The sequence below is a fragment of the Anser brachyrhynchus genome, assembly GCF_964034855.1.
Source record: "Anser brachyrhynchus genome assembly, chromosome: 9".
NCBI classification, from domain to species: Eukaryota; Metazoa; Chordata; class Aves; order Anseriformes; family Anatidae; genus Anser; species Anser brachyrhynchus.
The window spans coordinates 18,628,821-18,655,960 of NC_137703.1; the positions used below are offsets into that span (position 1 = coordinate 18,628,821).

At 41.0% G+C, this 27,140-nt stretch overlaps 1 protein-coding gene and 1 long non-coding RNA gene across 2 annotated transcripts in view; one reads left to right on the forward strand and one right to left on the reverse strand.

Annotated features, from left to right (window-relative positions):
- LOC308200070 (uncharacterized protein) overlaps positions 1 to 27,140 on the forward strand; it is a 434,369-nt gene that overhangs the window by 309,911 nt on the left and 97,318 nt on the right. The window contains exon 12 of the mRNA XM_080605164.1: positions 23,547 to 23,635. Within this exon, the coding sequence (XP_080461290.1) occupies positions 23,547 to 23,550 (4 nt within the window). The 3' untranslated portion in view covers positions 23,551 to 23,635. The remainder of the gene's footprint in view (positions 1 to 23,546; positions 23,636 to 27,140) is intronic.
- LOC308200078 overlaps positions 1 to 27,140 on the reverse strand; it is a 156,965-nt gene that overhangs the window by 98,564 nt on the left and 31,261 nt on the right. The gene's annotated exons all lie outside the window — the stretch shown is intronic.

Consider the following 27,140-nt stretch of genomic DNA (forward strand, 5'->3'; position numbering starts at 1 on the left):
TGCTTTTGAAGAAATAATGTTTGGTCAATTTTCCATAAAATTCTAGCTGGCCATGGCAGCCTTCTGTTTCAATCAGTGCCACAACTGGGGCTTAGCTAAGATGCCAAGTGGAATTTTTCGTTTTGATTTGACTGTAATTTTATTTCAATGAATTGTGATGTGAAAAGTTCTGCCATTAAATGTGAATAATCAGTTTTATGGTTTTACCTTTCTGTTAAGGCACCAGTTTACCACTTCTGTACTATGTACTATATTTTTTATTTCTATATTTTTGCATAACCCATAGGAATCAGTGGCACAGTAAAAAGTACTGGCTTTCCAGTCACTCTGCAAATAACAATTTTTTCTTGCATGACTTGATAGAAGAGTTTTAATTTTTTTGGAATCTGCCACACGTTAGACACCAACTATTCAAGAAGCATGTTCCCATCCAAACAATACTCTGAGTACAGTGCCAGAACTGTCATGGGTTCACTCCTCATTACAGTTGCTTATAATTTCCCTCTGTTGCAGAATCACAGAGCTGGAAGAAAACTTGTTCAGTCTTCTGTAAGATGCCTGTGTTTGTATAACCTCTGCCCAATATTGGGAGATGAGGAGCTGTGAAGCTGAGGTATTAGCTTGAATGTAGAGTCTCCACTTCTAATCTGCTCATTCCTGGAAGCTGTACAGCCCCTTCAAGCAATTTATTAAAGAAACTACACATTCATTTTGAGAGAGCCGCTACTTACTTTAGACTCTAAAACTTAGAAGCCAGGTTGTTTCTAAATACCATGCTTCTTCCTTTTCCTAGGGAAAAAGCATGCCCTGGCCCTGGTCCTGTAGTAAGTACTACCTTGACTGACCTTAGAGCTGCACAGTTCCAGGATTTTCAAGGACATAGGAGACCAACAGCTTGACTGTTCTCAAAGTGCATCATCTGGCTGGTGGTTGCTGCCTTTAGGTGCGTTAATTTTCACCTGTTTGCTTAAACAAACAAACTTGTCTAATCCTGGTATCTAATCTTGTCTAACATGCACTGTGTAATATTAGGAAAGAAATACAGCCTAAAGTTTCATGTGTTTAATAACAATGTTGCCTCGGGTCACCATCTTCTTTACTCACAGGTAAAACATGAATCTGATAATTGCTGGGGAAAAGAATGCCTTCCTTGGATGTTTTTGTAAGTGTATAGGTCTCCATGGACTGATGGTAATCTGTGTGACTGAAGCACAGCTCCTCTGGAATCACACCATTACATATCAGGGTGGCATGACCCTCCAGGAAAGCTCTCTTGTTCACTTTTGGAGAAAAGCAGGGAAGAGATTTCACTAGCTCCCCTTTCTGGAATGAATTTATGCCCCTAACTGTGTGTCAGTGCTGCTCTGCAGGTCAGTCTGAGTTTAAGTTGTCTTCTGTGAGCTGTCTGTCAGGAGTGGTTTGATATTGGGAGATTTGAGATAGAGAAGCTGAGTTGTTGGCTCAAATGAAAGAATTACAATGCTTGGTTCATTAACAACATAAATAGCAGAGATAATTGGATACAATAGAGTAAGGCTCAGAGTATTGCAAAGACTTCGTAAGAAACATCTGGCAGTATGTTTCAGGGTAGGTTATATAGACAGGGACAGCTGAAGGAGTGCGGTGATGAAGTTAGAACAGAGGTCTGTAATGTCACAACCGCTGTGGAAGTGAATGATGAGATTATATGCCATTCGTGCAGTACAGAAACTAGAAGACATCACTGATGCAGTAATGTGAGCATGTTTGAAACAAACCAGAAAGAGGTGTTTTTTCAAACATCTCCTAATAATAATCATAGAATGTTGCCAGAGGCTACTGTGGAGGCTGGAAATGGATTTAGAAAAGTAACTGACAAGTTCAGGGATGAGAGTTTCTATCAGTGACAAGAAGCCTGAGGGTCCAGATACAGCTTCTAGAAATCCTTCAGCCACTGATTCCTGGACTGTATAGCGGAGAAATAAACATTCTATAGTTTTGCTTAAGGAAAGAGTAAGTAAAAAATTATTAGCCACTGAAAGTGAAAGTATATGAGGTCAGATAAATCTGTAGTCAGACCAGGAGCATCTGTTCTTATGTTTGCTGCGTCCTTTGTATTCCTGCAGTGGGCTTTTAGCAGAGCAAAACCTAACTAGCTATATTTATTTCTGTTTGTTTTGAATTTCCAGTGGTCAGTTGTAAACTAGGGCCAGTAACATAACTTAGGTTATCCTATTAAACATACTTACAATGGTTTCAAATGTACTTCATGATATTTGTTACTTCGTATTGCCTCTTAAAAGCTGACTGAGCATAGGAGAGTGGGCATCACTGTTCTATCAAATACTGTGGCTGCCGTGCTCTTGTTCTGGATTATTATCCACTGGAAGGGATTATGGTGCTTTACCATGCAAGAGCACTGGCTTGGAGCATGGTGGCCTTCTCCCATTTGTATTACAGGCTATTCCTGCAACAGATGTAATAGAAATTCATGGGGTGCTTGCAGAAATACTACCTTTTCACTGCCTGCACAAGCTATTTTATGCATTTCTTGTGTGTTTCCTCACCAAAGAGACAGGGTTTATTACAAGTGATTGCAGACCTGCTGGTCATCACTGGCCTGCTAAAAAGGGGTGCAGTGCAGCAGAGTGACTCCTCTTGATTCAAATCCTGAGGCCCTGGGATGGGCTTTGTGCAGAGCGTAACACTGAGTTAGAGAATGTTTACCCCAAGAGAGAGATGACTTCCACAGAGACCCCTCCTTAGTGAAGGAACATAAAAGCCGTTGCTTAGCCCTAATCAGCATAGTTTCATTAGTCTGATACAACTCTTCTCAGGAAGTATAACTCTGATTTGGCTGTTAAAAGTAGGACTAAATGACCGGTCTCAAAAATAGGTCTAGATCTGTTCAGATAAGAGTCAGAATTTTCTACCTTTTTTGTGGCTCAGGTTCAAGTTTAATCATTAAATGTCTTTGAGGAATTTGACAGCTGGCTTTGAGATCCCCTTCCATCATTACATCTTGTCTGCAGAAGCACATTAACAGCTGTATTTTCAAAGCATTATGCAGAGATTCAACCACATGACTTGTGCTAATAACAGCAGTAAATGCACTGCTAAATATCTACATATTCCTTTAAGAACTTGCCTTTTGCTATCTCAGGGTTATCTTTTGAACTTAATTTTAAGTGTTCAAATTATTTTCTTTAGAGTATATCTGCATCGTCAAGAAAAAGGTAAACCTGCTCTTTTCATATGCCTCTGCTTCGGATAAACAATACCTGTGAAATAACGCTTACAGCAATGCCAGTTTTAAAACTTGCATACATGCATTAACTAGATGTTCTTGGCTGAATGTGTCTTAATGTAGTTATTTACAGGCTGCAGAAAACAGATAATTGAGAAATGAAAATGAAAGATTGCCTTGCATTACTTGTGTAAGTAAGCAAAATAGGAAAGGCGGCTTTACAGATGCTTTTTCAAAACCTCATGCAAAGAGAAGAGAGAGGTGGCTGCGAGAGAGCATCATACAGTTAATGATTTTCATGGTTATGATTTGTAAATAATTCAGAACCTTCTTGGCCAGAACCTGTTGGATATGTACCTTGTACAGTGTGACGTTAACTGGGAAATGAAGTGGATAAGAAATACAGGAGGGAAGAGTGAGGTAGAGAGTGTTAGGTTTGTTCAGCAGGATTACTGAGGGTAAAGATACAAGTGGTTACAAGATGTTGGGCCAAGGTATGTCTCACCCAGTAGTTTATTTCAGGTTCTGGCTGTTGAAATCCATAAGATGATGTGAAAATGAGCTCATGATGTACTATTCACACTATCACAGAATAGTCTCCCAGCCACCAGCACTTTTAATCTCAGGGTCTTCCTGAACTGGAAGCAGTATTTCTGTGTTTTATAAGCCACGTTAGATTGTTTTTCCATTGATACATTTGTTCTGAACCCCTGTAAGCTTTATGGCATCTACAGTGTCCTGTAGCAGGGAATTCCTGACTTGACAGTAGGGGGGAGGGAAGTGTAGAAGTTTTGTTTGGTTTTGAGTTTGCCTTTTGCTAACTTAATCTTACTACTTAAAGGCAGTAAGGGATAGCACTGACTCAGTCTTTAGTCATGTTTGTAAAGTTAGGATTGTTTTTTGCCATGTGTATGAGTTCACCTTTTCGTTATATGTAATTAAGTTTCTAATTTTTTTCATATTTGTTCAGTCTTGGAAGTTCCTTTTGCAACATTTGGCCTTTATCTTTAATATCACAGATAGCTTAATAGCTTTATTATTATTTATTATTCACTCCTTTTTCCCAAATCATTTAGGTGTATATTGTTCTGGGTAGTCCTAAGGTTGACAACACACTGTATCCTGAAAAGAGACAGCCAGTGAAAAGCAATGGACACCAAACTGCTGGTGCAATCAAGGAGGACTGGGTGAATGCAAAGCAGGATAGCAAAAGTAAGGTAGAGTCTGGGTACCTGTGACATGGGGCCCTGTGGGAGCCGAGCAACTCTGGTGCTTGGATAGAGATGGCTCAAGAGTGCCCTCGTGGCCCTGCTCTCTTCCACACACCAGCAAATGCTAAGCAGGTCCCTCAGCTCAAGTCTGGTTCCCAAACCAGAGACTGCAACCGTAATGAGGTAGTGGATGTTTTTAGGTGGTGGTGATAATACCAGAAAAACTTGTTTTGCTTTTTATTAGCACATTACACTGTAAAGTTTGTTTTCTAGGTAAGAACTGTAAATTTTCTTTTGGTTGGACAATTTCCATTACTCCTGGGCAGGCATATTGAAGTGATAGGCATGTTGAAGCAGTATCAATATCTCTTCAGAGATATGTCTGTGCTGGAGGTGGGGGTGGCATCAGCTGGGTTAGCTGTATCATAGCTCCCTTGTTCAGAGCTGCTCCAGACTTTGTCCCCCACATCCCCGCCCATCCAGAACAGTTCTTTGCAGCGTGTGCAGCAGGTTAGAGAACAGAGGTGAGCAGGTGTGAAAGGTTCGGGACGTCTCTGAACAATCTGTGCTCATCTGTTGTGTGTGGACATTGTAGTAAAGACAAAGGACGGTGAGATTTATTACCAGAAGTAATAGAAACTTCAGATACACAACCCAGCATTGTTTCTAATATACTTCCAGAGTAGATATGATCAGAACTGGAATGCAGCCTGTGTGAATATGTCATTTTGTGAATAAGAAAAAAAATCTTGGATTACAAGTGTTCCTTATGGGGTGAAGTGTTACCGTGCACAACTAGACTTTAGAAGCAGATTATTTGGACGTCAGGCAATTTATGTTTGTGTACTTACTGCAAACTTCATCTTTAAATGCTAGTGACAAAAAGTAGATGTTCATATGCAGCACCTCTTTTCCTTAAATTCCCCTTTCCCCAGTTTGACTGGATAGGTCAAAATGTATTCTCTAACCTTCAAATGCATTGATGCTGTTGTATCACAAATTTTGTTCTCTGGTCAGAGCAGGAGAAAGTCATGTCCTGTTCCAGGGGACCTTCTGCAGGTAAATAGCTAACCTCTGCATGTGCCTGGTGCATGCGTCTGTCTTTCACTTACGGTATTTCGTCATCTTCTGGGAGGTCTGAATTGCATTGGTTTGGATGCCATGTGGAGTAGGACCTGAATATAACATCAAAAATGTTCTGAGGCCAAATACTTAGGTTCTGCTTTTCTTGTGATTGAAAGACAGTGTGCCTACACACAGGTAAATAAATATGACTTTCTTTGTTCCTATCTGTATCTTGTCCAAAGACGACAAAAAAATGTTCTTTATTGATAAAGTGTTCGTATACATTTTTGACATTTTTGTTTTAAATCATTAAGTTGTCTGAAATACACAGTTATAAATACGTCCCACCTCTGGGTTTTTGACAAAGTATGTCACAGGACTAGTCTCTGCTCCTACATTTAGCAATAGTGGCTTTTGCTAATTTTGGAGATCAGCACAGTCTGCAGAGGACTGTTGTGAAAACATCTTGCAAAGTCGTTATGCCTTACAGAAATTTATGAAAACCAAGTAAACAGAAGTACACCTTTTGCCTTTGTGTATTTATATTTGTATCTGATTGTGTTGCAGCAATTTGAACTTGTATATTATAATTACGTATGTATAATAATGAATTTAATCAGATGTGTCACAGATTAAAGCCTTTAAACAGTGCTAGTCAGCCTTTTTACTTTTTGAGCTGCAGTCAGAAATCGTAGCTGTTAGGAGGATTTGGTCTGCATCAGTTTTCTGTGAAACCTCTCTGTGGCATTGTGCCTTATTGCATCATGTCCATGCTTTTTTTGAAGTGTGTTGGAGAAAATGCTGAAGTTACTCATTAGTAAGGATTTTTCCAGGCATTGAATCTCCAGTGGTAATGACAGGATGTTTATAAATGCCATCTAAAGTTCTTTTTCAGTAACAATCTAAATAATCAAAAGGACAAAAAAAAAAGTGAAATCAGCTGCATAGCAGAATGAGAAATCAAACGCAGGCCTAGTTGTTGAAGATGCTTGTAAACAACATGAGTATGATTGCTTGAAGGAATGATAGACAATTAGTGTCGAGCAAAAAGGAGTGGGTTTATTCAGAATAGCTTTGTTGTTAAGCTAGAAAGATCACAACTTGATCGGGTTGTGTTCATTAATTTTCTAGTTTCCCTTCTAGGGAAACATTCAATTTTTAAAGTTAAACAAGATGAGAAAGTGATTGAGAAATACAAGGTTCTGGCAGGGAAAAGCCATTTCCATTGTGTACGGTAATAGGGTGGTTCACTGCTGTGGCCGCCCTTCAGATGTGATCAGGTAGCCCACATCACTGCTGCCTCACATTTCTCTCATCTTCTTGTGAAAGCTGCAGTAATTAGCAAAGCTATTTTCAGAAAAGTGTTTGGTGAAGTTATTACTTTTAGTGCTTGGCAGTAGCTGAAAAACAGCAGGGATTGCCATCATCAGATGAGCCACAAGCATTTCAGCCCTGAACTGTAATCTGTGCCATTTTGAGGGCTGTACTGTTTGAGGTATGGTACTAAGACAAGGTGCTCAGAGAGAGGGCAGTGCATATTTACAAGTGATGTCTTCATTTGAATTTTTATTTCCCACAATTTTAATTTGTAGTTATTTTGTTTGTCTGCCTTCCTAATTGTAAATTTCTTTTCCTCCGTCTGACTCAGGACAGTGCCAAATGTTCCAGTGGTTTCCTGATAAGCTTCTTACTCCTGCCTCAATCCCTGTAACTGGGGCTATCTTGTAGGATTTTGTGCCAGGATAGGTGGAGGAGAGAGGCTGCTGCTGAGGAAGCAATGGTGCCACTGCCAAGGCCACATCACTGGGTGTCAGCTGAGCACATGACATAGCCGTGCATGCAAGGTGCAGCGCTGCACAGCTCCTCCTGACCTCTGAAAGTCAAAATGTATGACATGCTGAAGGCTCTAAAAGTCTTAATAGCTTAGTGATTATAAGGTAGTTGGTCTTATGTGGGCATCTCAAAGCAGTATTTTTCGCTTGTTAAGTGTTTTTATCTATGCCCATTCTAATGATTAGTGCCAGCAAGAGACATCATCTGCTGGTAGCCATAGGCAGGAACAGTGTTTTTCTGTAACCGGCTGAGCATCCCGAGTTGGAAGGGACCCATAAGGATCATCCAAGTGTTTGAGATTTTGATTTTTAAACATAAAGGCATAAGACTTTGCGTGAGTGTGCTAATTTAACTGTTTCTCTGCTTTTCCCTGATTGAAGCAAGGTGAGGAGGGGCATCACTTCAAACAGAACTTGTTCATAAATCCTTTGTACTTTTATCTGATGATCGGATATGCTGATAGCCATTTGAAGGGAAATCTTGTAGCTTCATTGTCTTGTTCTGGAGAGTTACTGAGTGCATTATTGGAAATGTGACTATTTGAAAGACCCTCTTGAGAAACACTAGTTTTGTGAGAGACCCAGGGAAGCAATAGTCAGATAATCCCGTTCACTGTATTTCAGACAACAAAAACAATGCATTGCAAGATACCGCAGTAGGGTTCATATTGTATTATTTATTCATTAGTTAGGATTTAGAAATGATGAAAAGCTGCGTCCTGGCACCAGTCCACTTCAGTCATTCATGGGATCCAGATTTACATTCTTGTGTCAGTCAGGATAAAACTGCCATAAATGGAATGCGTGGATTTCAATCTCAGTGTACATCAGTATCCTACCCTGTTGCAGTTCTCTGTTGGGAAGGACTGGTGGGAGCAGAAAACTTCAAGTTGCATCAATTGCTTTTGAAGGTAGAGTGGTGTGTAACTACCTCTTAGGAATCCACAGGAAAAAGAGAGAAAGTGCAATATCATTCTGGTTTACACCCTGCAACACCACCTCCCCTCCCCTCCCCTCCCCTCTTTAGGACCTGTATTGCTGTATGGTTCAAGTGATTGGTACAGTACAAGTGTGAGGTGAGATTTTTAGAAATGTGGGTACATATTCTGCCTCAAAGTCCCTAAAACTTTTTCCAGAAAGATTCCGTGTACAGCACAGTGTAGGGATATTGTCAGTTCCTTCTCATGAATTCTAAGGAGTTCTTGCATTGTCTGAAAGATGTAAAAAAAGACATAATGTGACATTTAGGTGTGAAGTTGTGGATATATTCACTAGCAAAAGATGTCTCAGTAAGGAGCAACTCAATTCACTGATAACAGCAACTCAGACTGAGAAATGCGTGACAGTGGTTGACAACCTTGTAAGCAGAGGTATAGCAGAGAGATGCTGTACCTTGCTTTTCTGTCATTGTCTGGGAGATGATTTGTAGGACTTAAGGTCAAAGCTACTAAAGCTACTAAAAACGTTGGACATTGAAAATTGTTTTTCTTGTGGGTGTCCCACATTGAAAATTGTTTTTCTTGTGGGTGTCCCACACATAACTGACTTACTATAGCATGATCAAGGAAATTTTTTTTCAGTGCAAAATTGTCTTGCAAAAAAAGGGTTACAAACTGTTGCTTGAACATAGTGTGTCTATGTTCAAGCGTGTATCCAATATGGATATTGTCTTTGTAGAGATGTGTTTAGACTTGGGAGTCCTGTCCCCCCAAAAAAGATGACAACGGTACTGTGATAATCTGAAGGAAGAGTATCTTCATCATCTGCCAGTAGCTGAGTCTCTGTATGACGAACTGTCAGGCTTCCCGTATGAGGAGAGCTTTGATAAGCAACTCCACTGCTTAATTTCATTATTTCATTCCTACTTTCAAATGATTTTTTTTTTTTTTTTGCTCTCTACCTAGAAGGTGCCTAATGGGGGTTCTTCTGTTTGTTTGTTTTTTCTGTAAGGCTGATGTTCAGATGGTGTGTGCATCATGAGTAGCTGACCTGAGTGCATGCCTGTACAATAGGGTTGGTGACCACGTGAACTTACAGACTATTAAGTATTCTTCAGTAACTGCATGTTTGTGTTCTGCCATGATAAATATGAGATGTGCTGCCCAGTTTTGCAGAGGGATATTGTAAGTTGGTGATTTTGGTCCTACCACAGTGCAGCGGGGTGCTCAGAGGAGATACTAAAGGTCATCGCAAACTGAAACTTTGCATTATGGTACCTTCTATGGAGGTATGATGCAGTTATTCTCAGACTTCTCATTACTGTGCAGGACTTTGAAATACTAAATTCAAAAGATCCACCCATGCTGTTTTTTAAATGTACACTTGGAGTATTCAGGTACCCTAAACTGTCATTTCAACACTCCCCAGGTACTGAAGTTTGAACTAAGGTTACTTAATGCTTATGATCTTCTAGCAAACTGTTTTAATGTGCTTTTTATCCCCTTCTTCCTTCCTCCTTTCCTCTCTCTCTCCTTCTGTCAGTTCAGCAGAGGGTTGTTACCATATTACCATTAAAAATGTGAGCAATTGCATTGTAAAAGAGCAGTTCAACATGAAATACTGTGCAGTAAAACACTTTTTATCAGATTCTACTATGAAGAAATGTGCACTTCTAAATAATTAGGGCAAAAATACCAGTAATTCTAAACTGTCTCAGTTATTAACCATGCCTAGATTTCAGTAAAGTTTACTGGGGATTTAAGGTGTGAGTTCTGTTACATTTGGGAGTAGTTTGTTCTAAATTTCAGAGCCTGTTTTCCATTTGATGCACAAATGAATTAAATTCTTGATAATCTTGAAGATAGCTTGTTACCCTTGAGGGTTGATACCCTTAGAAAAAATAAGGACATCCTCTATTCTTAGCATGGGAAAACGGTCAAATCTCCCTGAAACTACAAAGTTCATTTCTTTGGTTTTGCTTTCCAGGGCAAAGCAGCACTTTCAAGCAGCACTTCTGCATTGAATATTTTCACGTGGAGATGTCTGTGGCAGGATGTAGGTGTCAGAATATCTTTTCCCACTCCAGTCCTTTAGAGATTTCTTAGTGAAACCTGGAAAAAGAGACTTGGTCCACAGCTGCTTTTTTAAATACTTTTGGGGCAGAATCTCAACTGTGAGAGGTCCCTTCTGTTCCCTTCCGTGCTAATTAGCGCTGTGATGCGCCGTTATGAGTCCCCAGTGCTACCACACAGTGTGTGAGTCAACTTGTGCCCATAGGGTGCATAATTGTTATGCTCTCTAGTGAGAAGTTGCTACTGGAAACAGCATTCATGCTAGTAGGTAGAAGAGCCCTTTTCAGTAGAAGAGGAGGAAAGGAGAGTTTCTCTTCTTCCCATGCTGTACAGGAGGTCAAGTTCTCTTCTCCTCACTGGATGGCTTGTGCAAGTTACCTGTCGTGGGAGTGGCAGTCTGAATCCTCACAATTTTCTGCCAGGAAAGGTCCCTAGAAGTTATTTCTGTTCTTCCTGCTACTTGCTCTTCCTCCTGTCTCGGTAGCTGTTCAAACCTGGAAGTTGGTCAGGAGCCCATCTGTGTGGTCACCCTTGGAGGGTGCTAGGAGGCCTGGCAGTGCCTCTTGATCTGCCTTCCTGCCATGTTTTCTGTCATGTGCGGCCCCATGTTCCTTCTCTGTCCACTGCCTTCGCTTCTGTTGAGCTAGGGAATGCCGAGTGTCTGTGCCAGACTTCCTGGGCCATCTTTCTGGAGTGTTATCCTGCACACATTTGGGGGGGAATTTTACCCTCTGCTTAGCCCGAGAAACCAAAAATCCAAATGCGTTGCTTGATGATGTAAATCTGTAAAACCCTTCATTTTCAATTGAGTTTCTGTCAGTTTCCGACATGAAATTGGAAAATTGTCAGTGTTCTTTTGCATAGCCAAAATCAGTGTTTAAGGTGAAATGACAACCTATTGATCAGAAATTTGAAATTTAAATTTGGCAGTGAACTGTATCCTTTTATATTTAAACATATGCCTTTTGCTATTTTGAATGGTTTGCCTTCTGCTGACAGATTGCCTATAGATCCCAGCTGATAAGTAGCTCACGCTGAGCACGGCTTTTATAATTGTAATGCATCACGCTTCTATCTTTGACACAAAGAGCAGCACTCAGCATACTTTGAATATTGCAGCTGACCGTCTTGAAAACAAGGGTTAAACCAGGGTATTCTGTGAGATGAAGAAACTTGTTTTTAATAAACCGTGCTGCATTAAAACCACAGAGGGATTATTGAGTGGGAAACTGTTGATGAAATTAAATGCTGATTTTTTTTTTATTTTTTATTTTTCTTGGAGATGGAATTCTTCCTATTGTCCTCACACCTACAGTTGACTTTTTTTTGGCAATTGAGTGCAAGGGGATGTGGTGTGAGAAGATGATTTTGCTCACTCTTCCCACCTTGCTGTGACAGATCTGTTGCAAGATAGGTGCTTTGAGTGACAGGGTAACATACCAGGCCAAGCATAGCTTCTCTAGTTTGTTCCTCTTTGCTGATCCTGCTATCATTTTATCACTGTTTTATTTGTTGAGAGTTTTAGGAAGTTGTTCTATGTATCCCTCTCATGTGGCCATGGATTCACCTACTAAAGCTCATCAATTCTACTTCAGTATGGTCTCCATCTCACAGAATATAGCCCATTGTGGGTGATAAAATACTGTAAATTTAACTCCTATTTTTGTGTGTGGTAAGGGTAATTGAGCAGTTTTCTGTGAGATTGCGGTGGTTTTACTTGGGTGGGCGGCCGAGCTCCACCACAGCCACTCTCTCACTCCCCCTCCTCAAAGAGGAATGGGGAGAAAATGCGATGCAAAGGGCTCACGGGTTGAGATAAGGACAGGGAGATCGCTCAACAATTATCATAGCAGGCAAAACAGACTCAGAGTAGGGAGATAGTAAGATTTGTTGCCTATTAGTAACAAGCTAGAGAAGTGAGGAACAAAGGAAAGAAACCAAAAGCACCTTCCCCCCATCCACCCTCTTCCACCTCCTCCCCCCGAGCGGCACGGGGGAACAGGGGTTATGGTCGGTCTGCAACGCTGCTTCTCTGCCGCTCCTTCTCGGTCACTCTCGTCCCCTGTGCTGTGGGGTCCCTCCCACGGGATGCTGTCCTTGCTGAACTGATCCTGCGTGGGCTGCCCACAGGCAGCAGCTCTTCAAGCACTGCTCCAGATATGGCTCCGTACCACGGGGTCCATCCCTCAGGAGCAAACTGCTCCAACCTGGGTCCCCCACAGGCAGCAGCTCCCCCCAGACCCCCTGCTCCTGCGTGGGCTCCTCTCCACGGACTCCGGCCTGGGGCCTGCTCCAGCAGGGGTTCTCCACAGGCTGCAGCCTCCGTCAGTGCAGGCCCACCTGCTCCACTGGGGGCTCCTCCACGGGCTGCAGCGTGGAACCCTGCTCCCCCGTGGTACTCCATGGGCTGCAGGGGGACAGCCTGCTCCACCAGGGGCCTCTCCACAGGCCGCAGGGGACTTGTGCTGCGTGCCTGGAGCACCTCTTCCCCTCCTTCTTCACTGCCTGCAAGGTGCCTGCAAGGCTGTTCCTCACTCCTCTCACTCTCCCAGCTGCTGTGTGGCACAGCGTTTTTTTTTCCCCGTCTTAAATCTGCTCTCACAGAGGCACAAACAACATCACTTATTGGCTTGGCTCTGGCCAGCAGCGGGGCCCTTACCTAACATGGGGCAGCTTCTGGATTCTTCTCGCAGAAGCCACCCCTATGGCCCCCTGCTACCAAAACCTTGCTGTGTAAACTCACTACAGAGATGCAGGGAGAACTTGAATAGAAGATGGGGAGATTTGATGACATCTCTAACCTCTCCCATGACTTTCAGTACACCGTGAGACTGTTGGAGTAGAGAACTGAGAAAGTGCCAAGCTGTCACCTGGAAAGGGGGCAGTTGGTATCGGGTGTATTCTCAGACCCAAGCAGTATGGCAATACCTGTTCTATCATCTTATTTTCATGTGTTTGACCCCATACAAGATAATGCAAGATCAAGCCGTGCGTAATGCTCCTTCATCTGTACCTGAGGGTATTTGCTTTCATTGGAAGGCTTGGCATCCAGAAACCTTCTGTGATGTTTTGTTATATGCCTAAATGTATATGCACATCTGAGCTGTTCTTCAAACTACTAAGGCAGCTGTGCTGGTCTTCTGATATACTTTAGAAGAGGGAAAATAATGCCAAAAGCAGAACTAAATTGTTTCCTGCCGTCGCCTGTTTTTTCTCCCCTCATTTGCCCAGGGTATGAGACTGTAAGAGTTCCCTGTTTCGTGAGGGAAATCAGCCAGTTTGAGGAGATGAAGACCATTATGTGGGAATATATCACTAAAACCAATAACAACCTATGAAGCTACTAGTGAAATAAGGGCAGAGAGCATGCCAGTGTTTGCAGTAGAGTCAGTTTCACTGTCTGTCTTCTTTTCTTAACATCACCTTTTCTCAGCCAGTTAAAAAAAGGAAAAAAAAAAAAAAAAAGTGCAATTTTAAGTCTGGGTGGAACTGGACTGTGGATGGAAACTCCTGAATGGCACACTGCAGGATCATTTTAGAAAATTCTTATTTCCTGTTGCAGTCTTGAGGGCAGGGAGAGTGAGATCAAATTTCATTGCATTGCCTTTTCAAAGCTAATTACTCAGTCTGCTTTCCCATAGGAGCATGCAGCTTGTTTTAGCCAGGCAGTGAGAGGCTGTTACAGTAATAGGTGTGCTTTCAGAAATTGATCCTAAGGCAGCCCCAGTCCTGCTCTGTAACTATACCCCCAATAACTTATTAAGGAAGGTGGTATTAGGTACGCTCCTAAGACTCGATCATGCTCCTCAGAAGGATTACAACATTAAGAAATAAAGTACCAGAAAGGAAAATCTGTTCCAGTGTTGTATGTGTCTTTAGAATTGACTGACTTGGATTTGTGTTACTTCAGGACCTCATCTGTAATTCCAATGGTTATCTCTGTGCAGACTCGCACGGGAGTTGCTTATAGTTGTGTTTTTTCTCTTTTTGCATTGTGAGGAGTGTAGCTGAAGAAAGCCTCTTGATAGGAAGTGCAGTGCAGTTCTGCTCTTTACCAGTTTTAGTTCTTAACTGTGCACAAATGTTGAGGACGCTAGGCTGTTACACATCACTTCTCATCAGCTCTTAAAACACTTAACCAGGAAGGTAGATACCCCATCATTGTACAGGGATGTGGAACCGAGGCCCCAGTGGCTTGCTAAGCATGTTTTAGCAGTATTAGCAGAGGTGGGCACAGAGCTCTGGCCTGGCCTGGTGCCCTGTGCAAGTGGTGACTTACAACCAAAGGGGGTTTCTGTGATTGGTCACGAGTGCCTAAGGATGGTAATCCTTTTGATTATGTAAAGAATAGACATTTTAAAGGCGGATTATTGATGAACCTAACCCTTTAAGGCTTAGTTTCATTACCTGTCTGCTCCTGGAAGAGATCTGTTAATTGTCAATATGCAGGATTTGGCTGGCAGACTTCTCATCTGAGGAATGAACTGGATGGTAGGGTGAAGGACACCTGAGAGCGCTCAGTCCCAGGGCAACAGCTGTAGCAAAGGTGTGATGTGTGCATTAACAATTCTTTGTCTTTCTGGGCCCTGATTATTTATCCAAAACTGAGTTTTCGTTCTCTTTTATGTATTTTACCTTACTGCTTTGGGCTACTGGGCACCGATATTCAAATCCATTAGAGAGTATTTTGAATACACTTTGCACAGTGCCATATTTCCAAAGAAACCACACCAATTAATCTTTGCCATAAAGGCCATTCTTAGAGATTTTATGCTCATGCTGTCTAACTTCACTTTTGCAAGGAACACTTGATATAGCATGTCTACCAAGGCCCTGAAACGGCCAGTTTCTCTGCTTTCATCAGCTAGAGCAGATGACTGTTTTCAGCATCAAAAGAAATGTAGGAGTAGGCTGGTGTTTTTTCCATCTAGAAAAACAAATCAATTTCAAATTTTGCTCTGCTTACGATTCTGGCTGAGATGGACAGCCTGGGGAGGATTCAGTACAGTTTATTTTATGCTAGCCAGTCAGGCTGTATCCTCAGGACTATGCTAATAAATTGTCCAGAGAATTATGGGTGAGATTATGTAAGGCACTTCTAAAAGGATCACATCGATCTGTCACCCAACAGGGACAAGGAAAATAGGATGATGTGAAACCATTTTTGTGTTATCCTAATAATGAGCTTATTCTGTGGGCTCTGCTGTTTTTAGACCACCATGAGGTTCTGTTTTTACATGACTGTCTGCCATGGCCACTGTGATTTGTCATATCTGTGAGCATAACCCTCATATACTCAAGGTTTGGAGCGAGGTCTCAGAGAACAGGCTTGGGTCTGTCTTCCCCCCAAGACACACCAAAGGTACGCTGACATTTTATAAAGGAACTAGACTAGATGTAGGCATTTTACCTTAAGTACTGAAGAAAACCTAATACTGACTACCTCACAGATTCTAACATGAGGAGATGGATGCCAGTATTGTGAGATGAGACCTTTCTTCTTAATCCTTTTGTTTGTTTGCTTGTTTATACTTCTGCTGCAGAAGGTTTATTTCCTATGGAAACTGTATAATTCCTACTCTGGGGGCGACTGGGACTTGTACACTCAGTTCTTCTAGATCTTGGACTCTTTCTTAAATTTAAAATGGTGAATTTTCCTGACTGTCCTGTATGTGAAGCATTAGATGTCAGAATGACATTTCTGAAATGCAGAAGTTACCTGGCATCTGCTAGATTCACTGGGAGTCCCAGCTGTGTAATAAATTTGTTTTCAGGTTATCTGAAATATCTAATTCACTGTATCTTTAATAAAATATTCTTCTGTTCCAAACAGTCTTGAATTTCCCCATCAAAATGTTATCCTTTAATATTCCATTTCCAAAATCTCTCTGATGTACATTTGACTGTTACATGTTATTCATGTCATGTATTAATGCTACAAGTGCTGTGCAGACCTCTCTCTTTCAGGTCCTCAGCAGCCAAAATAGGTGTCTGGAAACGTTATGGAGGTGGTTTTCCAGAAGGTTTCAAAAATCATGGCTACTTTGACTATTTTTTTAGTTGAAATTGAAAATCTTGAATGAATTGTGCCTAGCACGACAGCTCTGACAATTGCAGTCACACCTTATGGCCTTAGGCTGTTCTTTCTCTGGACCTTTCCTTTTATACCCCACTAGTTCTGCTCTTAAGTACTCTGCCCTTTGGAGTTGTTGACAGCCACTGATTTTTGCTGATAGTTCCGTGCACTGTGTTTAAGCATCAGTTGTTTCAAAGGTCCAGTGCTAATGCTGCCTGTAGTAATTGCAGAGTCCTCCCCTTAAATGGCTACAGCAGAACTGCTGTTATTATAAGCACTTACAGCAGAACTAGAGGTGTGACTGTCTGCTTGCTTGAGGCAAGAACTGTTCTCACAGGGTTCAGAAAAAGGCATTTTAAACCCAGCAGCAATGCCATTGATGCTGATGCCAACTATTTAGCTTCCATCTGGCAATCTTTGCCTCCTGCTTTGGAAAGAGATGTCTGCTTTTCAGTCTATGGTTTCAGTATTGTTTGGAGTCATGCTGCCGACTCAACCATTTCCAGTTTATTTCTAGCTTCATGTAGTTGGGAAAAGGAAGTTTCCAGAGAGTTTGTCTGTGTTATATGACAGAAGTTTAGCTGTGTGTCAAAGTGCAAACATTAACTTCAGTCATCGCTACAGAAAAGACAGTATTGCTGACAATTACTACATCATGTTGGATGACAGCAGTAATTTTTTATTGTAGGTAATTTGGTGCAACTGTAGACTTCTTACTAGATTTATGTTGTTCTGACCAGAGAAGATTTTTTTTAAATTGTTTTTCAATGAATTTTCTACTGTTAACCATCTGATTTATTACATAAAAGATATTCTGGCATTTACTTTCTATTCATCCAGGGACTCAATTTGCAGTGTATTCTAGAGCGAGGTTTTATAAAGAACAAAGTCCATGCCCTCCTTTTGTCTACAGTTGTATGGGTAAATTCATGGCTTTTCCAAAAATTGAAGTGAAGACTTGAGACGCAGACGTAACTGTTCACCTTTATCATGAGATGCTCTTGTTCCTAAAGCAGTGCCCCTTGGCTGTATAAAGGGGCCCATTCTGCTAGTGTCAGGTCGATTTTCCCTGGATGGAGTCGGTTAGAAGGAGCAGCAATAGGAAAGGCAACCGCCACAAAAAACTAAAATGTGCAGACAGCTCAGCCTCCTAGAAATTGAACAGGCACCAGCAGGGCAGCGTGCTTGCAAATTCAGTTTGACAAAGTGAATTGAGCAATTTTTCTGCTGCAGCTGTTTTCTTGGCACTCAGAAGAAATGGCTAGTCATTTCCAGGTTACAATTTACCAAGAATAGAAAAGTAAACTGATAAACAGGGCTTCTACTTCGGCACCAGAAGCATAGCAATAGGTAGTCTGGGACTGAATTTGCAGCAGACTAGAATGACTTGAGCAGGCCTGTCCTAGAGCACCAGAGATCTTTTCTATGGGCATACAAACACTGTAACTGGGGAAGCACAGGAACAGGTAGCTTCCCCTTCTCAGTAGCTTGTGGTTGGGATGTCCCAATGTCTGCTGGTGTGTGCATGCTGTGTTTGCAATCCGTGCTGTCTTGCTGCCCTCGTGTTTTGGAAATAATGTAAGTACCTGAACTCTCTGAGCTTCTTGCTGTTCTGAACAACCAACGTGTTGCTGGTTTTAAAGGTATTTGGTAGAGTGCTAAGTGGATTTGTAAATGAGAGTTATTTCTAAATCTAAATGAGAACATAAGATCTGTGAGAGAAGAATAAATTGACTTGGCTTGTTTAAACACTAATGGTAAACCTAATGGAAACATAAATAAGATTATTTAAAAAACAAAAACAAAGGAAGAAAATAAATGTCTTTTAGTGTCTATTGGGTGTAGAAACAATTAAAAAATTGGAAGAAAAAGCAGTTTTTGATGATAAATGTATTTAAACAGATAATACAGGTTTAAGATCTCTAAATGTTACAAAGATAGGGTTAGGCAAGTTGTTTAGGAATTCTGTAATATGGCTGAACTTATGATGGAGCACAAGTGGAAGCATATGATGCCTTTCAACTAAATTTTCTATTGTTACCTGCCATGCATGACTTTCTTTAGCAAAGCTACACATAGCTTTAATATTCTGACCTGTAAACAGAGAGGAAAATGTGTGAAAGCTGAACTAATACATCATCTGAAAAGATGGAAAATTTCTAAAGCTATGAGTACTAAATGACAGCAGATAACAAAGGAAAAAAATGCTGTTGTTGAAACAGTTTTTCTACTTTAGAAAACTGGGGAGTAAGCCCTTGCTTAAAGATAAACTTCCGTGAACTGGAAATTCTGATGCACTCTGCTTTTTATTAATTTATATTTAAACATCTATAAACATATTAGAAATTGCCTCCCATAAGTAACCTTTTCCAGTCAAACCAACTAAAAGCAGTTGGACTGCACGGAATGCTTATTTTGACATTCACCCTTTGATCTGTGGTGATTTTTCTCCATAGGAGGAAACCCATGTCTTTGCTGAGCTGCAGCACCAACCCTTCCAGTTCTGTTGATGAAGCTGTCATACCTCTGTCCACACTCGGTATGGGAAGTTATAAGCCACAAGTATGAACCCTTTCTGCAGTCTTTTTCAAAATGAAAGCCTGTTTTAAGGGCTCTGCTGAAGGTCAGACTCCTCCTCATTATCTTATAGGGAAGAGTTATTAGGTACACAGTCTGGCAGCCAAATTCCTGAAAGGTCTGGCTGTCTCATGAAGCATGAGTAGAAAAAGCTATACTCAAATCAGGACAGAGGAGAAGAGCTAAGCTTGTTTAGATCAGAAAGATTCTAAGGAAGAAAAGGGATTTCCTAGTTGGATTCTGGTAGGCAGTTTTGGTTTGAAGTCAGTGGGAGCCTTGGAAGAGGTGGGTGAGGGAGGACTTGGAACTGGCCTTTGTCATGGCAAAACACACGTAGGGAAGGCACGATATGTTAAAACCTAAGGCTTATTTGGGGCAATTGAGCCCAACCAACTGGAGGACCAATAGTCAGTGGTAGGCTCATTTTCAGTCCTTGCTCTGTGATCTGACTTTTGAGAGCATGAAACACCATGCAAGAAGATTCAAATTATGCATGCAGAACACAAGCATGCCACGAGCTATGTGCATGTGGAAAATACGTGCTTAGAAAAGCGTCTCTCCTTGTACAAACAGGTGTGGGCTTTTGTCTGATCTGTGAAGATCAAGCAAGTGAGCTGCAAGCAGGTAGTTGTAAATGAAAGAGAGCAGGAGCCAGACATCGTTCAGCCTCACCCTCGAGGTCTCTTGCTGGAGCTGCAGGAGAACTCTTTTAGTTTGCACTTGTATTGATGTTGTAGGCCATAAAGGGCAATGTTGTTTTTCTGTGTTGTATCAACACGGATCAACTCGGATACCGTGTTTTATTTCCTTGTTAATGCTAAAGATCAAATGCTATCTATGAAGTGTTTTGCTTCTTGGCAACTATGCAACTGTTTTGGGAGCTGGTTTGTAAACAGTGTAGTTTGCAGGGGGTGGAAGGAAAGGAGGCAGCTGCATCCAGTGATTCTCAGACCTTAGCCCTGCACCAGTGAGGTGAGGAAGGTTTGCTACAACAAGTGTCGTGCAAAGTTAGGTTCATGCACTTTATTCTAAGTAGAGAGGAGCCCCAGGGAAGCAGTGGTGTATACTTAGTCCTAAACATATGCTCTGTGCTAGGTAATCCTCCTATACCCAAACAAAAAAAAAGCGAAAACCTTTATGTAGCTTTGCAGTGATAAGCTTAATAGTGGGCCTATTCCAAGGGGTCCTATTTGAGTTGCACTGTGGGGAAGAAAAATTGTTCCTGCTGACTCTGTTCTTGGTATGTACGTTCAGGAGCTTTAGTGTCAGGTTAACTGGTGATAATTCTTGGATGAACATCATCCTTTATTTTCCTCCATAGTCTGTAGATGATGAATCACAATAAACTCTGGATGTGTCAAAAAAAAAACACCTTTTTTCTGCATAGTCTAATAAACTCAGTTACCAAGTTTGACAGCTGTCAAATACACCCTAAAACTTTAGAACTCTAAAAATTCTTAAGATTCCATAAAAATGCTGATTTAAAAAGGTTTCTGAGATTTTTTAAGCTTTAATATCTGCAAGGATTCCAGAGAAAACATGGGATGAAAACGGACTTTCAATTCTTCTGAAATTTTTATTGGCAAAATGATTTTTCTGACCACCTTCATTTCAGTACTTGGCCAGGTAGATTGGAGAAGATATTAACCACTGTGCCATGTGCAGCTGCTAGAACTTTGTGCTGGATCCTCAGGGTCTGAGCCATCTCTGCTAAAGGAGGTAGAGCAGGCACACAGAGGGAGAAGAAAACCCTCTCTTGTTGGTAGGGCAAAAGCAGAACTTCACTGAGCTCAGACTAGTCTAGCTCAGGGTCAGAGCTATGTCCTTGCTGAGAATGAGAACTGCAGGAGAGGCAGATGCAACTTCACGCTTGACTGGGAGGCCTGCTTTACTGTTCTTGCCTCCTGGGCCAGGTGAGCCCAGAGGACGCCTGTGGCTCTTGGGTTAAAAGAGGAGTATGTGGCTGGTCTACGTGAAAACTGGGAAATGACTACAGGCAATAAAAAGAATTGTGTAAAGAGCAGTTGCTGTCTGCTGTTTATCCAAAGTTCAGGACAGTGACAACGGAACTGCTCTGTAGTTTACCCTGGAAGTAAGGATAAATTGTATACTTTTCATCTGTAGCTTAAGTAATATTTTATTTTGTGTTGGAAACTTCTCTTACTCCATTCCTACGAGCATTTGCCCACATGTTTCTATTTAATGCAAGCTTATCCATTGACATGTTTAAGACAGAAGTGTGTGTGCAGATTTGTGCAGGACTTGATTCTGTATGGGAGAGTGACATTTTTGGACTTCTTTGACACATTTCGTAGCTCAGCATAATAACTCTTATTTTAACTGTACCATTATGTTTGTAATTTCAATATGTAACTTACTTCTTGGAGAATAAAAAGGTAGGGAAATGTAAGAAAGCATTTTAAACAATTTTCATAACTTAAATTATCAACTATTTTTAAATTGCAAATGCAGCCAGAATTACTTTTTCCCCCTGATTATATGGACTTTTAATTAACTTAATGAAATGCATATCCCAACCAGTTTATCTTGGGAAGGAAGACAGTCCTTCAATTTTATCTTGAAGGAAAAAAAAAAGAATTAAATGAATGCCAATGTAACTTAAGGCCCATTTTTTATTTAAGAATCTATTCAAAATTCTGTCTGATGGGTCCGTTTCCCTCTGGACCTACCCGAGCTCAGACCTACTCCTGCAGAGATGGTTTCTCGTGATAGGGCTCCCCTTAAGTCCTGATCCCTGACCTTCCTTGTGGTGACCGGGTTGGGGTGGTGTGGGCTCTGTAACCATATCCCCTTCAAAGTGTCCATCTGCTGTGTATTTATTCTCCTTGGATGTGGAAGTCAAATAGCAATCTACAAAACAAAATTGTCTCTGCTTGTTGAAGCGCTGACTGAATGTGCTGCTGTCCTGAGTGGTGGGGTCTTTGGCAGGTGCATGTTGCGCTGACCCGCGGAGTTGACTTGGGCCCTCGATCACATTATTCTGAGATTCCCAGTACTTTCTGATGACTCTCTTCTTTTATCTCCAGGTCTTCTTGAAGTGTGTTAGACTGTCCTTCTAATGTTGGTGTTACACTTGTAAATACAAGTACAGTTGAACTTGTGCTAGTTACCAGAAAGAACCAGGTACAAAAATCGGAAGGATTGTCAGCTCTGATTTTAACGTCCATCCAGAAGTCTTTGGAAGAGTTTTGGATGTTGGACTTTAACAAATGCTAAAAAAAGAAATTGTCTGAAAATAAGAACTACAAGTAGGTGTTAAACTGCATGAGAGGTTATCCTGTCTCAAAACTACTAGAGAGTCAAAAGTTTCCAAATTAGAGGTACATTGTACAAGACTGTGTGCTCCAGCAGGGCAGAGATTTCCTGGTATGGTTTGTTTTTTTTTTTTTTATGGCTCCAGAGCTGCGTACTGTGGCAAACAAGTGCACATCTGCCAAACAGTGAGGGTAAGAAGGAATCTGTGCTCCAAGCAATATATTTCCTTTTGGCACCTCTGCATCTCTTCCTACACGAATCTTTTGGCAAAGCGACAAACCTAGCTGTCAATTGCATATTTACAATTAGCTGAATGCCCAAGTCATAATAATGATTGTCTTCTTTCATACATTTTTATGAATAAGTGATTTTTATGGAATGCAATTTGATATTAAGATGTGTTCTTCTAACTGACCTTTTCATCTGTCTGAGTATTAAGATTGCAAAGTCTGGTAGTGAGCTGAAAAATATTACTGAAGCAGATACCAGTGTAGAGGACAGCCTGAGGCATGCTAATGACAAACTGGACAGGGAGTCTGCTTTACCTTGTGTACAAATCCAAATGGTTTTTACAGCTTTTTTGATACGGAAACAGGCTGTGCCATCTACAGCTCATAGAAAGGGCCACAGACTCTGTAGCAGACCATTAAAACATTAATGTTGAAAGCTGTCAAGAAATCTTGTTATATTGTGCATAAGTTTTCTGGTTGGTCACCGGTTTCTATCTTCTGCATGTCTGTCTCGGTGCATTTAGGTGCTAGAGCAAAGCTTGGTGCAGTGGCTTGTGCTGCCTGATGGGGCGGCCCCAGTCCTCCCTTCTCCCTCCTGCATTCAGAGCCAAAAGGCCTGACCAGGCCTGGTGCTGCTTTGACCACGCACTGAGATGACTGACCTTGCTGGTCCTGCAAAACCTACTCGCTGCTCATTTTAATTGCCTGATCAGCATGTTGGCTTTGCTCCACATGAAATGGGGGTTGGAGGATGAGAGGAGCAGAGCCTTGTTCAGGAGATTAGGTTGGCAAAAGGGCATGACAGTATCCTACATGTTAGAGCTGGGTTCCCAGTCTTCCTTGGCATTGTCATCTCTGGAGAGGTACGGCAGGGAGACCTCACTGAGCCTTTCTTCAAAGACATGACACTTGGAAAGCCAGGACCCATCCCTTTGCATTTCCTTCATTCCATTGTTTTTTTTTTTTTTTTTTTAAATTGCCTACAGCATTTTTTAACCTGTACAACACTTTCAAGGCATATTTGTTTTTGTTTCATTCACAGGTGATTGAGAATAAAGATGCCCACTGTGGAGCTATTGTCTTATCTAAGAGCAGGAACCACCAGTGATACGCTGTGTAGTACAGATAGAGGTAAACCCTTCAGCACCCTGATATTTCCTACAGAAATCCCTTCATTTTATCTTGAATTCATCGTTCCACTTTTTGGAATCTCTTTCACAGAATTTATTTTTACAGCCTTTCCTGCACAGAATTTGCAGTAGATAAAATTTCTTCCTTCTAGCTGTACAGTGCTTTAGTTGAGAATCTGGTGGTGTTTTCCTTATAAGCCTCTGGTTTCAAGGTTTTATATAATGTCCTGAAAAGACTTGGCTTAAAAAGTCATTTGGAAGAGATGTATGGGTATCTTACCTTTCTAAAATCAGTGAGGCATTTTGCAAGTTCTGTGTGATGCAAAAAAGTTATCAGCTTTTTTGTGTACCTTTTTATTTGTTCCTAATGGCTCTAAACTTTTAGAAATATTAATGCTAAAGACCCATGTACTTAGGCTTAGGCATCTTGATGCAGATGCTGAAAAACCTTTCTGTCTTTAGCTCAGTACTTGCTTCCCAACTGTAAGTAATATCAGAGATCTCTGTCCCTGAAGGCGCATCCACATTTACTCTTTGTTTATAATGTTTCCTTTCTTTGGACATGTCTTCCAACTTCACTACTTGTTTACAGTGTAACGATTGGCAGATCAAAAAATGGCAATCAAAGGATTAAATCATGATAGAAAGAAATGCAATGTAACAGTGTATTACTTTGTTCAGTGTCATGCTGATGGCATGTATTTTAAGAAAACTGAGTTTAAATCTTGTAGCATGGTCAGCTTAGATATTAAGATCTCAATGCATATTCTTGAGGATGCAAGCATCAACCTACCGCCTTTCAAAATTGAAAACATTTTTGTCTTTAAGCTGCATACCACTGGGGACTCCAACAATGATAACTTGACGTAGTGAGAGCCATGTGAGGGAATTTTTGAAGTGTACACTTAACTACTTCGGACTGTCTCTCCTGTCTGATATATTTATACAAAGAACAATCCCCCTTTTCAACCCTGGGGTGTTACAAAGAAAATGGGGCGAAACTGTGTTTTCACAGCAGCTGTGCAGCAGAGCTAGTGCTGATATGGATATCACCGCACCAACCTTTCACTATTACGGGTACATCTGAATTGATTTGAATTCTAAGAGTTTAAAATGAATTCTAAAATTTTTAAGATATGTCAAAAGTGATTCCTGGTTTTAAAGAAGTAACGGTGAAACTAAAGGACCTCGGAGAATTGGTTGATAGGCAGCTGAATATGAGCCAGCAGTGTGCTCAGGTGGCCAAGAAGGCCAACAGCATCCTGGCTTGCATAAGAAACAGTGTGGCCAGCAGGGCTAGGGAAGTGATTGTCCCCCTGTACTCGGCTCTGGTGAGGCCGCACCTCGAGTACTGTGTTCAGTTTTGGGCCCCTCGCTACAAGAAGGACATGGACGTGCTGGAGAGAGTCCAGAGAAGGGCAACGAAGCTGGTGAGGGGTCTGGAGAACAAGTCTTACGAGGAGCGGCTGAGGGAGCTGGGGTTGTTCAGCCTGGAGAAGAGGAGGCTCAGGGGCGACCTTATCACTCTCTATAGGTACCTTAAAGGAGGCTGTAGCGAGGTGGGGGTTGGTCTGTTCTCCCACGTGCCTGGTGACAGGACGAGGGGGAATGGGCTAAAGTTGCGCCAGGGGAGGTTTAGGTTGGATATTGGGAAGAACTTCTTTACCGAAAGGGTTGTTAGGCATTGGAACGGGCTGCCCAGGGAGGTGGTTGAGTCACCATCCCTGGAGGTCTTTAAGAGACGTTTAGATGTAGCCCTTAGTGATACGGTTTAGTGGGGGACTTGTTAGTGTTAGGTCAGAGGTTGGACTAGGTGATCTTGGAGGTCTCTTCCAACCTAGGTGGTTCTGTGATTCTGTGGAAAAAAAAAAAAAAAAAGAAAAATAAAGATAGGTAAAGCGCAGTGATAACACATAAGGTCAGTTTCTGATTTACTTTGATTCCTGCACGTTAACATATTATCTGCTAGTCGACATTTCTAGATTGGACTTAATTTATATCTGTTCTTTTACACAACTTAAGCCAAACCACGTGTTGCAGAGAAAATATTCTAGTGATTTAGAACAGTTTTGTAGCAGGTCCTTCCAAATGTTTGGATTTGAATGTATGCAATGGGCATATGCAATATAAGCTTCATGCATATATTAAGTTGTACTCTTGTCATGCCAGTCAGAACACCAAGCTGGATGTTCTAAACCTAAGACCAGAGAAATATTTTTCAAAAGAACTCTGTGATATTACTTTGATCTCTTTCTTTTGAACAGAAAAGATAAACTAAAGATTGGATGCAGTCTGATTTAAAAAATAAAAATAAAATGAAAGAAAAAAAAAAAGGAATAGAAATTCAGACTGTAAAATTTTGACTGTGTTTTGAGGAAGACTCATTCATATGCTTATGCTCTTTTCATGTCTTGGTACTGTTACCTGCTAGTGCTTCTCATGAATTAAATAGTGCTTCCCCCTCCTATTAACTTAAGTTTTAAACTCATTCAGGAAAGCAATGATGGATTTGATGGTTGAAAAATCTTGATAGACAGAAATGAAAATAAATCTAGGTCCATTTTTAAAGATCATACCTAGAAAACACAAGCTCCATTTAGTTCCATATGTCCCTGTAGAAAAGTAACGCAGTGCTACCAGGATGATGAATAGCCTTTAATGGCATTACAGAGCTGGGAAAAAGTCTTCCAAGTTCCTATCATGAATAAAATTAAGAGAGTCCTTTGGTACCCTGCTTAATTGTGTTCTAAATATTACCAAGCAAATTAAAGTATGCACAGTGTAGTTTTTAAGCTATTTGTGAACTGTGTGTTCTCTCTGCAAAATTAATTTGGGCGCTTTAGTGGTTGTTGTTTCTGTCTATATACAATTTCTGCTTTTATCTATATGTGAAACATTCTTAAATGATTTTGATATATAAGTCCAAGACAACTGATCACTGGTGAGTGATGGTAGGTTCTCTGAACGGTGGACTTGGTCTGAAAAGTTTGTATAGAATTGTTTCTCTTGTTGGTTGGTTACATGTGTCTTCTCATCAGAAAAGAGAAGGCAGCATAGACTGTATAAAAAAATCAATAAAAAAATGGAAGCCAGTGGTGTCAGAAAGTTGAACTAGAAAAGTGGTTAATAATGACCTTGTTTAACTTTAATTTTGAACCTGCTGTGCATTTAGGGTTATACTTGGAAAATCATCCATGTTGCTCATGGGACAAAATTATAATATTTAAAATGTTTTCTAAGCCCTTATGGGACCTCCTCTTTTTCTCTTGTGATAATTCATAAAATCTGGCTGAATGACAGCTTGGACATAGATATGTGCTTGCATTTAATAATGTCATTTAGAGCCAAGGCTGGTGGGGTCTCCTTCTCTGTTCCTATTGTTGTATAAGAGTAAACACACATCAGAATTGCATTTAAAAACATATAAATTTTACATTTGCTTACTTTGAGTTGGGTGGTGTCCACATTTATAATTTGTGTATCTGTGCTGGTACTAATTAATCCCT